The sequence below is a fragment of the Meles meles genome, chromosome 15, assembly GCF_922984935.1.
Source record: "Meles meles chromosome 15, mMelMel3.1 paternal haplotype, whole genome shotgun sequence".
In the NCBI taxonomy this organism is placed as follows: domain Eukaryota; kingdom Metazoa; phylum Chordata; class Mammalia; order Carnivora; family Mustelidae; genus Meles; species Meles meles.
Window position 1 is genome coordinate 53,514,643 of NC_060080.1, and position 12,839 is coordinate 53,527,481.

The 12,839-nt window shown below is 44.9% G+C and overlaps 1 protein-coding gene across 1 annotated transcript in view; it reads right to left on the minus strand.

Annotated features, from left to right (window-relative positions):
- Nucleotides 1–11,281, minus strand: part of PCYOX1 (prenylcysteine oxidase 1) — a 21,574-nt gene extending 10,293 nt beyond the window's left edge. Inside the window, exons 1-3 of the mRNA XM_045979239.1 lie at nt 11,104–11,281; nt 9,852–10,058; nt 8,449–8,623 (exon numbers count right to left, since the gene is read on the minus strand). Coding sequence (XP_045835195.1) covers nt 8,449–8,623; nt 9,852–10,058; nt 11,104–11,215 — 494 coding nt within the window. The 5' untranslated portion in view covers nt 11,216–11,281. The remainder of the gene's footprint in view (nt 1–8,448; nt 8,624–9,851; nt 10,059–11,103) is intronic.
- Nucleotides 11,282–12,839: the final 1,558 nt, after the last annotated feature.

A 12,839-nucleotide genomic window follows, 5' to 3' on the forward strand; every position in this document is an offset into this window, starting at 1 on the left:
GGTCATGATCTCAGGGTCCTGAGATCGAGTACCGCATCAGGCTCTCTGCTCAGCAGGGAGCCTGATTCCCTCTCTCTCTGCCTGCCTCTCTGTCTACTTGTGATCTCTCTCTCTCTCTGTCAAATAAATAAATAAATAATAAAATCTAAAAAATTAAAAAAATAGCCACTGAAAGTTTGTATTTTTAATTTAAATTTAAGGTAGTTAACATATATAGTGTAGTACTGGTTTCAGGAGTAGAATTTAATGATTCATCAATTATATATAACACCCAGTAATCATCCTAATAAGCCCTTCTTAATACCCATCCCCCATCTAGCCCATCCCTTGATCCACCTCCCCTCCAGCAACCCTGATTTATTTATCAGAAAGAGAAAGCACAAGCAGGGAAAACAGCAGGCAGAGGGAGAATCAGGCTCCCTGCTGAGCAAGGAGGCCGTTGTGGGACTCAATCCCAGGACCCTGGGATCATGACCTGAGCCAAAAGCACTTAATCAACTGAGCCACCCAGGCATCCCTCAGTTTATTCTCTTAACTATAGAGTCTCTTATGGTTTGCTTCCCTCTCTGTTTTTATTTTATTTTTCCTTCCTTTCCCCTATGTTTATCTGCTTTGTTTCTTAAATTCCACATCTGTAGGATCATGTATTTGTCTTTCTTTGACTAACTTATTTCACTTAGCATAATACTAACTCTAGTTCCATCCACATTGTTGCCAATGGCAATATTACATTCTTTTTTTTTTTTTTTTAAAGATTCTATTTATTTGACAGAGATCACAAGTAGATAGAGAGGCAGGCAGAGAGAGAGAGGGAAGCAGGCTCCCCTACCAAGCAGAGAGCCCGATGCGGGACTCGATCCCAGGACCCCGAGATCATGACCTGAGCCGAAGGCAGCGGCCTAACCCACTGAGCCACCCAGGTGCCCAATATTACATTCTTTTTGATGACAAATATTCCTGTGTGTGTGTGTGTGTGTGTGTGTGTGTGTGTGTGTGTCTCCACGTCTTCTTTGGCCATGCATCTGTTGACGGACATTTGGGCTCTTTCCATACTTTGGCTATTGTTGATAGTGCTACTATAACTGGGTGTGTGTGCCCCTTCGAATCAGGACTTTTGCATCCTTTAGATAAATACCTAGTAGAGGAATTGTTCGGTCATAGGGTAGCTCTGTTTTGCCACTGAAAGTTTCTGAGCAGAGAAGTCATATGATGACTCTTAGATTTTAAAAAGACCTCTTGGCTGCTATGCTGAAAACAGATAGTCGTAGCACAAGGGCAAAAGCAGGGAGGGGAGTTAGTGTTAGTTTCCAGTGGCAACAGTAACAAATTGCCACAAACTTAGTGGCTTAAACAATACAAATCTATTAGCCTATGGCTCTGCAGGTTAGAAATCCAAAAGTCAATTGTCACTGGTCAAGATGTCGGCAAGGCTGGTTCCTTCTGGAAACTCCGAGGGAAGGACCCATTTTCTTGCTTTTTTCAGTTTCTGTAATCGCCTGCATTCCTTGGCTCCTGGCACCTTTCTGGGATCATTCCAACCTCTTCTATTATCACATTTCCTACTACTCACTCTGATCCTCCTGCCTCCCTCTTACATGGACTCTTGTGATTACACTGGGCCCACCTAAATAATTGGGAATAATCTTCTCGTTTTTAAGATCCCTAACTTAATCATATCTGCAAAGTCCCTTTTATCATGTAAGATAACACATTGGCAGGTTCCAGGGATTAGGGTGTAGACATTTTGCAGGGGGAGAGAAGCATTTGATTCAGCCTACCACAGGAGGCTACTCCAACAATACAGACAAGAGATAATAGTGGCTTGTTTCAAAGTGGTACAAGCCATGGTGGTGACAAGTGGTGAAATTCTGGATACATTCTTAAAACTCACAGGATTAAAGATTGACTGGATTTGAGAAAGGAAGGAGAGAAAAGAGTAAAAAATGACTCAAAATATTTGTTAGGAGTACTGGAAGGAAAAAAAGGGTGTTTATAAAGCCTTTCATTGCAAATCTTATCAGTCTCAGATTAAGAAATGTTAATGATCTAATATGTCCTCAGAAACATACTAAATGCTAGAGCCAAGAATGAGCTTTAATCTAGCCCAGAAACCAAGTTATTCCAACAGGAAGCCATCACTGAACCAGATGATTCAATTCAACAGACATCTGAGTGAATATCTACTGGATTCTAATCACTGTACATACGACAGAACAACACAAGTGTGTGGGTGGTGTGCTCCATATAACACTCATGGGATGTTTGAAAAGAGAAATGAAAGGCAACTAGAGATTAAGGGAAGGCTTTTCTGGAAAAGGCTGAGAAGAGATAAGACTCTGAAGTAAGGAATAGCATCGAACCAGAAGAACTGCATAAATAAATGCTCAGAACTGGAAATTAACCTGGAAAGCATGGACAGCATGGGCTACAGGATTTCCCCAGCTCCACCGAAGCAGCTCCACCAACAAGAAAAATGAATGCATACTCGCATGGGTGTGGGGTGTTGCCTATCACCCTCTTTCAGGTGTCACATGGGCCTTCACTCACACTGTGCCCTCTGAAATGGAAGCACAAAAATGACAATGTAGGGGCGCCTGGGTGGCTCAGTGGGTTGAAGCCTCTGCCCTCGGCTCAGGTCATGATCCCAGGGTCCTGGGATCGAGCCCCACATCAGGCTCTATGCTCAGCGGGGAACCTGCTTCCCTTCCTCTCTCTCTGTCTGCCTCTCTGCCTGCTTGTGATCTCTGTCTGTCAAATAAATAAATAAAATCTTAAAAAAAAAAAAAAAAAAGACAATGTACTTCTCCAAAGCTGGTCAGCAAATCCCCCAAAAGTTTTTCCAGAAAACTTTTGTCATATACATTAAAAACAGGGAGGAAAAACTGAGCAAGGGCTTTAAGTTTCTATACTATTCAGAGAAAGAAAAAACTCAAGAATATTACCCAATTGCACATTTTAACCTAGTATTTGTAACTTTGCAGGTAAGATTCACTTGAGGTACTTTTAAAAAATACCAATGCCCATGGGCACCTCAGTTAGTTAAGCATCTGCCTTCAGCGCTCGGGTCATGATCCCAGGGTCCTGCTCAGCATGGGGGGCCCTGCTTCTCCCTCTATCACTCCCCCTGCTTGTGCTCACACGTATGTGCACATTCTCCCTTTCTCCCTCTCACAAATAAATAAATATTAAAAAAAAAAGATCCCCACGTGATTCCAATGCGCAGCCAGGGTTGAGAACTACTGCTTCACTGAAATGCAGGGCATCTGTTCTTCCAGATTACTCTTTAGCAACCTCTATAGCTCTCAATTCTGATTTTTGCAATAATCCAGACTATCTCCAACAAGGTGATATTACAAATACAGTTGACCCCTGAATAACGCAGGTTCGAACTCCGCAGGTAAATTTATACTTGGGTTTTGGTTTTTTGGTTTTTTTCAGATACATACAGTGGAGTACCACCACTATATTTTTCTCTTCCTTATAATTTTTCCATATATACATATTCTACAGCTTACTTTATTATAAGAATTAGACATAATATACAAAATATGTATTCATTGACTGTTTATGTTCTTAGTAAGTCTTCCTGTCAACAGCAGGCTATTAGCAGTTAAGTTTGGGGGAAGTCAAAAGTTATACACAGATTTTCAACTATTGGCACCCCAACCCCCACCATATTATTCAAGGGTCATTTACTTATTTAATAACTGGTGCAGCATTAAACAGAAAGTAGACTGATGACAGCACTAGAACTGAGTCAAGATTCCCTGCTGGTGGCAGGTGTAAGGGGTTTGGAGAGGAGGCAGAAAGGGAGAAGTGGGAATACACAGGGCAACAGCTATGTCACTCCTAGTCCAGCAGTATTTAACTACTTTAAGAATTGGCACATGCTGGCTCAATACCAGCCTTTTCTCCAACTTTCTCAAGGGATATGATAAAATTACCAAAATAAAATTTTTATGTTCCTGACTTATTGAAAGAAACAGAAATGTAGGATGCATGGCCCTTTTAACAACATAAGGATCAGTGCTATATAACCAAATATCAAAGACAGACCAGAGGGAAGCAGTAATTCCATAAAGTAGGGGAAATGTTTTCTAAAATCAAAAATGGGGTGCCTGGCTGACTCAGTCAGAAAAGCATTAGAGGGGCACCTGGGTGGCTCAGTGGGTTAAAGCCTCTGCCTTCGGCTCAGGTCATGATCCCAGGGTACTGGGATCGAGCCCCACACCGGGCTCTCTGCTCAGCAGGGAGTCTGCTTCCCCTTCTCTCTCTGCGCCTGCCTCTCTGCCTATGAATGATCTCTCTGTCAAATAAATAAATAAATAAATAAAATCTTACAAAAAAAAAAAAAAAAGCATTAGATTGGGGCACCTGGGTGGCTCAGTCGTTAAGCATTTGCCTTTGGCTCAGGTCAAATCTCAAGGTCCTGGGATTGAGCCCCGCATGGGGTTCCCCACTCGGTGGGAAGCCTGCTTCTCCCTCTCCCACTCCCCCGCTTGTGCTCCCTCTTTCTCTGTGTCTGTCTCTGTCAAATAAATAAATAAAATCTTAAAAAAAGAAAAGCATTCGACTCATGATCTCAGGATTTTGAGTTCAAGTCCCACATTGGGTCCAGAGATTACTGAAAAAAACAAACTTTAAAATAAAAAATAGTGGGCATCTGGGTGGCTCGGTTGGTTAAGCAACTGCCTTCGGCTCACGTCATGACCCTGGAGTCCCAGGATCAAGTCCCACATTGGGCTGCCTTGCTCAACAGGGAGTCTGCTTCTCCCTCTGATCTCTCCCCTCTCATGCTTTCTCTCTCTCTCTCTCTCAAATAAATAAAATCTTTTTTTAAAAAATCAAAAATAGGGGCGCCAGGGTGGCACAGTGGGTTAAGCCTCTGCCTTCGGCTCGGGTCATGATCTCAGGGTCCTGGGATCAAGCCCCACATCAGGCTCTCCACTCAGCAGGGAGCCTGCTACCCTCTCTCTCTCTCTCTGCCTGCCTCTCTGCCTACTTGTGATTTCTCTCCTCTGTGTGTCAAAAAAATAAATAAATAATCTTAAAAAAAATAAAAATAAATAAAAAATGTAAAAAAAAATCAAAAATAGGGGCACCTGGGTAACTCAGTGGGTTAAGCCTCTGCCTTCGGCTCAGGTTCTGGGATCAAGTCCCGTATTGGGCTCTCTGCTCAACGGGGAGCCTGCTTCCCCCTCTCTCTGCCTACCTCTCTGCCTACTTGTGATCTCTCTCTCTGTCAAGTAAATAAATAAAATCTTTAAAAAAAAAAATCAAAAATAGTATAATCCTGGGGCACGTGACTGGCTCAATCCATAGAGCATTTGACTCTTATTTCTGGGGTCATGAGTTCAAGCCCCACATTGGGCACAGAGTTTACTTAAACAACAAAAAGAAAAGTATAATCTGGGGCGCCTGGGTGGCTCAGTGGATTAAGCCGCTGCCTTCGGCTCAGGTCATGATCTCGGGGTCCTGGGATCGAGCCCCGCACCGGGCTCTCTGCTCCGCGGGGAGCCTGCTTCCTCCTCTCTCTCTGCCTGCCTCTCTGCCTGCTTGTGATCTGTCAAATAAATAAATAAAATCTTTAAAAAAAAAAAAAAAGAAAGAAAAGTATAATCTATGTATCCCATCACTGTGTCTTTTTCACACTTCCATAATATCCGGGATTCACTTTAAAAGTGATTTCTTAATTTCTCATAAGGCAGTTCTCTACATGCCAAGCAAACCACTGGTAAGAAAATTTATAGGCAACGCTGTATCTGATACCATCTGAACTTGACTTTCCTGCTGAGCATGAAGCAACATGCCACCTTTCTTCCTTGCAAAGTGACTGACTCTCTCTCTCCACAAATTCTATATGTTTTCTTAGTTATTGGTTTACTGCTTATCTCTCTACTAGAATGTATATTCTTTCAGGACAAGGACATGTTCTAGATTCTATATCCTCAGGACCCAGAATAGTGCCTGGCACATAATAAGCAGTCAATATTTGGTAAATGAAAAAATGACTACTTTAAAACAATCTGCAATGGGGCGCCTGGGTGGCTTACTGGGTTAAACTCCTGCCTTCAGCTCAGGTCACCATCTCAGGGTCCTGTGATCAGAGCCCCAAATCGGGCTCTCTGCTCAGCAGGGACCCTGCTTCCCCCTCTCCTTCTGCCTGCCTCTCTGCCTACTTGTGATCTCTCTCTGTGTGTCAAATAAATGAATAAAATCTTAAAAAAAAAAAAATCTGCATTGTAGCTGACCTTAATGTACCCACTGGAAAAGTGTTTGAGGAACTGACCTAACAACATTTAAAAAGAGAAATCCTGGGGCGCCTGGATGGCTCAGTGGTTTAAGCCACTGCCTTTGGCTCAGGTCATGATCTCAGGGTCCTGGGATCGAGTCCCGCATCGGGCTCTCTGCTCGGCAGGGAACCTGCTTCCCTCTCACTCTCTCTGCTTGCCTCTCTGCCTACTTGTGATCTCTCTCTGTCAAATAAATAAATAAAATCTTTAAAATAAAAAAATAAAATAAAAAGAGAAATCCCAGGGGCACCTAGGTAGCTCAGTTGGTTAAGTGTCTGACTTGGGCTCAGGTCATGATCCCAGGTTCCTGAGATCCAGCCCCACATCGGGACCCTTGCACAGCAGAGAGCCTGTTTCTCCATCTCCCTCTGCTGCTCCCCCTGCTTGTGCTCACTCTTTTGTGCTCTCTGTCAAATAAATAAATAAAATCTTTTATTTAGGGGCGCCTGGGTGGCTCGGTGGGTTAAAGCCTCTGCCTTTCACTCAGGTCATGATCCCAGGGTCCTGGGATCGAGCCCCGTATCGGGCTCTCTGCTTGGCAGGGAACCTGCTTCCTCCTCTCTCTCTATCTGCCTGCCTCTCTCCCTACTTGTGATCTCTATCTGTCAAATAAATAAATAAAATAAAATCTTTAAAAAAAAAAAATCTTTTATTTATTTTTTTAAATAAATAAAATCTTTAAAAAAAAAAAAGAGAGAGAGAGAGGGGCGCCTGGGTGGCTCAGTGGGTCAAAGCCTCTGCCTTCAGCTCAGGTCATGGTCTCGGGATCCTAGGATCGAGCCCCACATCGGGCTCTCTGCTCAGCCGGAGCCTGCTTCCCCTCTCTCTCTGCCTGCCTCTCTGCCTACTTGTGATTTCTCTCTGTCAAATAAAGAAATTGAAATTTAAAAAAAAAAAAGAGAAGAGAGAGAGAGAGAGAAAGATATCCCAAACTACCATAAGTTACAAAAACTATAGTATATTTATCCTACTCAATCCTTATATCTGTCCTTGTCAATACTTGGGTCACATACCACATGTAATTTTACCTTTTTTTTTTTTTTAAGATTTTATTTATTTACTTGAGAGACGGAGATCACAAGTAGGCAGAGAAGCAGGCAGAGAGGAGGAAGCAGGCAGAGAGGAGGAAGCAGGCTCCCTGCTGAGCAGAGAGACCGATGCGGGGCTTGATCCCAGGACCCTGGGATCATGACCTGAGCCGAAGACAGAGGCTTTAACCCACTGAGCCACCCAGGTGCCCCTGTAATTTTACCTTTTTAACAATTATTTTACTACACTGAAATGCACAGTAATGAAATATGATTAGCACTTACAAGTTAAATTTCTCCAGCGTCTAAAATTGTAAACCAGCATAAAAATTAGCACATGCCAACAGCCTTAAAAAAAAAAAATAGGCTGTATCTTTCAAAGTTAGACTGATTATTTTATATCCTCTTTCCTAATTACCAAAGCAATATACCTAGAAATATCTGAAAATACAGAAAACATAAAGAAAAAGTGGCACCTATATTCTCACTACACTGGAACAGTGCTGGAATTCAGTATCTCAATTTAAATTCGGCGGGGGCGGGGGTAACCCTTGGTGGCTCCATAGGTTAAGCATCTGCCTTCGGCTCCGGTCATGATCCCAGGGTTCTGGGTTTAAGCCCCTCATCAGGCTCCCTGCTCAGCAGGGAATCTGCTTTTCCCTCTCCTTCTGCTCATGCTCTTTCTCTCGCTATCTCAAATAAATAAATAAAATATTTAAAAAGAGAGCGAGCGAGAACTCTGGAGCCAGAATGCCTGGGTGGGAACTCCAGCTCCACCATTACTGGGTGGGGTGTTCTTGCGCACTTGAAACCTCTGTGCCTCCACCTTCCACATCTGTACAAAGCTAATAACAGCACCTGAGGGAGCTGTCATAAGAATTCAAGGAGTTAACATTTGTAGAGCATTTAAGTGTGTATGGCAAAACTAAATAAGCATTTGCAAAATATGTTTTCAAAAGCAAAAATTAACTACTCTTTCAATATTCAAGCATATTTTATACAAACCACTTACCTAACAGTCTAACCAAGAGGTCTTACAGTTAAGTAGAGAACTGTTTCAAGAAATAAAATCCCTATAGATCATCAAACGAAAAGGTCTTAGGGCAAACAGAAGGGGAAAAAATTACCTCATAAACTTGTCCAATATATCCTCTACCCACATGTGCATTCGGAGGGACTGAAATCCATAGTGCCAAATTAGTTTAATCATGTTAATTATAAACCAGCTGCTCTCCTCAAACACCAGAGTCTCTCCATTATACACCCCCATTAGGCCACCAGAGCTCTGAATAGTAGAGAGACCTGCAAAAACAGAGAAAAGGTTAGCAAACTCAGGGTTTCTACGTTGCTCAAATGAAAGGTCATCTGAAGCTAGGGGGACACTCAGAAGTGAGTGAATTCAAGGATTCCCAGTTCTGAGGAATTAAAGGAACTCTATCTTCAGAACAGTTCATTCACTACACAGAACCATTCATTCACTACACTGTCCTAAATCTCTAAAAGATCTCTAAAAGATGGGTCAGGTGGTCATATAGATATATCAAAATCAGACTGGCCATTTTTAGTTGGAAAAAAACTAAAAAGTCAAAGGAAAATGTCAGAATACAAACTGAGTTCAATTTAAAGACAGATGCTGGGCGCCTGGATGGCTCAGTTGGTTAAACATCTACCTTCAGCTCTGGTCATGATCTTGGAGTCCTGGAATCAAGCCCTGTATCAGGCTCCCTGCTCAGTGGGGTATCTGCTTGTTCCCTCTGCCTTTCCTCCTGCTCATGCTCTTTCTCTCTCTCAAATAAATACATAAAACATTAAAAAAAAAAAAAAAAGAAGAAGAATCAGACATGAATATTTGCAGCATTAACTGCTCCTGGCATACATTTGCCCTCATGGAGGAAAGAGGCCCAGGAAGCATCCACAGGGGATTTGGAAGGCAGCAAAGAGAAAGGAGGTATCCCCATTCCTGTGCGAATCCTGCTTTGCATAACTGGATATTTCAGATAACTGGAAGGAAGCAAAAATTACCCAATACTCCCTGAGCAAAGGGCCTGCAGAGACCTGCCAGACATCCCCCAACCTGTCCAGCTCCTCTGCCGGCAGGGAAGCAATTGTCCCAGGTTCTAGGCATAGGTCTGCATCCATACCTGTCTGAGTGACTTTAAGCCAGACACTCAAAGCCTCTGGGCTTTTCCCAGCTGTGAAATGAGTACACAAGGTTCCTGCTAACTCAAACCATTCTTTGATTCTTCAACACCAACCCAGAGGTTTAAGAACTAAGAACAGCAACATCCCCACCCCCACCCCATGGCTGTAATTCCAGATAACTGAAGATACAGATAACTAGCGTCCCATTACAGGAAAGTGGCTCCTAACTAAGCTTGTACTAACTGCTAGCAGGAAAGTGAAGAAAACCGTTTTACCAACTTCTCTGTAAAAGGCAACAAGGCGGAAAAGTTTCACTTCCCCTATCTGATAAACATATCCATGGATGGTCACACAGAAATCCGCTTAGCTCTAAGACCAAATTACATACCCAGGTCCTTGACAAAACGCTTCATGTGCAGATTTAAAGGATGGATGATAGAACCTCCTGCCTCATATTCTTGCCCTCGTACAGTCATTGTGGCCAGACGGCCTCCCACCTCTCCTCTTTCAAACAGGTCAATCTTCACATCTTTCCCAAATTTCTGCCGCAAGTAGTAGGCTGCTGAAGTGCCACCAATTCCAGCTCCAATAATTGCTATGGGTGGGAACAAAAAAAAAAAAAAGGAATAGTTTCTTTCCTTCTCACCCAGCTATGTGGGTTTTGTTTTTGAGTAACAGATGTTAGTCAAAACTATAATCACGAATTTAGGGAAGTTGGGGACCTGGAGGCAAGTGACAGCTGCTGAAGATAGAACTCTGAATTTGGACAGACACTTGCCCTCGAAAAAAGTGGTAGTACATTAATGTATAAATTGACATTGGATTTGGGGTGGGGGCAGATCCCCAAAGGTTCTCAGAGCTCTTTGTCCAGGCACCACTGGTTCTGCACACCTTCTTTGTGCCGAACACAAGGGAACACAGGAGGTGGGCCTTTCCAGCCCGCATTTTAAATCAGGTGGCTGCCATTTTTGCCAAGATTTGTTCTGTCTCATTAATATAGATGGGTTAATGTCCCCACCAAACAAAGCTTGAAGGGGAATAAAAAAGAATACCAAACGCAGCAAAATCCAAAACTGAAATTTGAGAGTGGATTACTTCCGCTGTGTAGTAGTCCTAGGTAGAGAAATTGTGCAAGCTAGGGCCTCTGGGAGCAGGCCGACCTCAGCAAAGTGGAAGGGGGAATGGGGTTACAGTACAGCCTGTCAAGGGAAGCAGACAGGGTCAGCTTGTTTGCACTGCTCGGTGTGCTGTGACCGCGTGAGCCTGTCATCCGCAGAGCGAGGCGGCCTTTCCAGAACAAACCAGAAGACTGGCCTCCCAAAGGTGCAGCAAGAGGAGGAGGGGAGAGGGTGCTCGGCCTCCCCAGACCCCCAGGCCTCCAAGACAGGGGCCTGAGAGACGCTTGGCGGCCGGCCGCACGCCTCAATACCCCCTCCACCACCCATTCCCCTAGTGGGCACATCGACAAGCCCGGGAAGACACGGTCCCTGGGGCACCGACAGCGACCCTGAGTCATGAACTGAGAAGACCGCAACATGCGCGGAGGACTCGGTGCGCGCGGCCTGGCGGACGTCGCGGCCGCGAGGCCTGGTGCACTGCGCGCTCCCGCACCCCTTCCGCGCCGCCTCCGCGTCACCTACCGATCTTATCCGGCGGGGCCCGCAGCTCGGCGCTCCCGGGGCACCCCAAGCTGCACAGCAGCAGCCACAGCCCCAGAAGCGAGGAGACTAGCTCCCAAGCCATGAGCCCCATGGCTCCCGGAGCGTAGCAGACCACCAAAAGCACCCGACAAGTCCGCCGGCTGCTACGAGTCTGCGCGCTCCACATGCCCCGCCCCCGACCGGCCTCGCCCCTCCGAGCTCCGCCCAGGTCCGCCCCCAGCCGGCCTCGCCCCTCCAAGCACCACCCAAGCCCGCCTGGAGCAAGCGGGGGCCACCGCACCCCAATTGGGTGCGTCCCTCCTGGAGCTTCCAAACAGGGTCCTCTCGGTCCCCAAGCCCGTCCCAGCCCCTTTGAAACGCACCCTACTTCAAGGACACACCAGAGGCACCAGAAGCGGAGGCTCTCCTCAGCTCGCCACCTTACTTACTCCCCATCTATTCAGGTGAAGCATCACTTCTTCACTAGTGCCCTCTTCTGTCCCTTCAGTCTCTCCCTGTCAAAGAATGCACACAGCAAACCGCTGTCAGACGCGGGGAGCAACAAATGCTTTCTGAGTGACCATTATGTTCCGGGGACTGTTGGGCATAAGATGAATGGGTAAACCATGATGGGTTAAAGGGGAAAAGGGCGACCAGGGATGGGGTGGTCCAAGATGGAAAGTAATGGCAGATATGAATAAAAGTAATGCACTCTTATCACACAGTAGAACATTATGCAAGCATTAGAAAGATTGTAGGAGCTAGGGACACCTGGGTGGCTCAGTAGTTAAGTGTCTGCCTTCGGCTCAGGTCACGATCCCAGCGTCCTGGCATGGAGCCCCGCATGGGACTCCCTGTTCAGCAAGAAGCCTGGTTCTCCCTCTCCCACTCCCACTGCTTGTGTTCCCTCTCTCACTGTCTCTCTCTGTGTCAAATAAATTAAAAAAAAATCTTTTTTAAAAAATTGTAGGATCTATCCTGGTATGGGTAGGTGAGAAAAACAGTAACTGACTGATGAGTGTTATAAGATCCCATTTTGTAAGTAAAATAAATACCCCACCTCCACTCTTCCCCCCCCCCCAAATAAAACAAAACAAAAAAACCATCATGTGAACATGAAGAATAGTATGGATGGAAGGAAAAGAAGTTGGATACAAAGAAAGATTGAACTTAGAAAAAGGGAGTATAAAACCCAGTGCAAAAAGCATTCATTCAGGGGCGCCTGGGTGGCTCAGTGGATTAAGCCACTGCCTTCAGCTCAGGCCATGATCTCGGGGGCCATGATCTCGGGGTCCTGGGATCGAGCCCCGCATCGGGCTCTCTGCTCCGCAGGGAGCCTGCTTCCTCCTCTCTCTCTGCCTGCCTCTCTGCCTACTTGTGATCTCTCTCTCTGTCAAATAAATAAATAAAAAAAAAAAGCATTCATTCATTGGACAAATATTTATTGAGTTTCTTGTAAGTGGCAAGCAATGTTCTAGGTGCTTTAGAAAAATCAGTGAACAAAACATTTTTAAAATATTTATTTGGGGGCACCTGGATGGCTCAGTGGGTTAAAGCCTCTACTTTTGGCTCAGGTTATGATCTTAGGGTCCTGGGATCAAGCCCTGCATCAGGCTTTCTGTTCAGCGGGAAGCTTGCTCCCCCCTCCCCCTCAATGCCTGCCTCTCTACCTAGTTGTGATCTCTGTCTGTCAAAAAAATAAAATAAAATAAAATATTTATTTTAATGAAACTGAT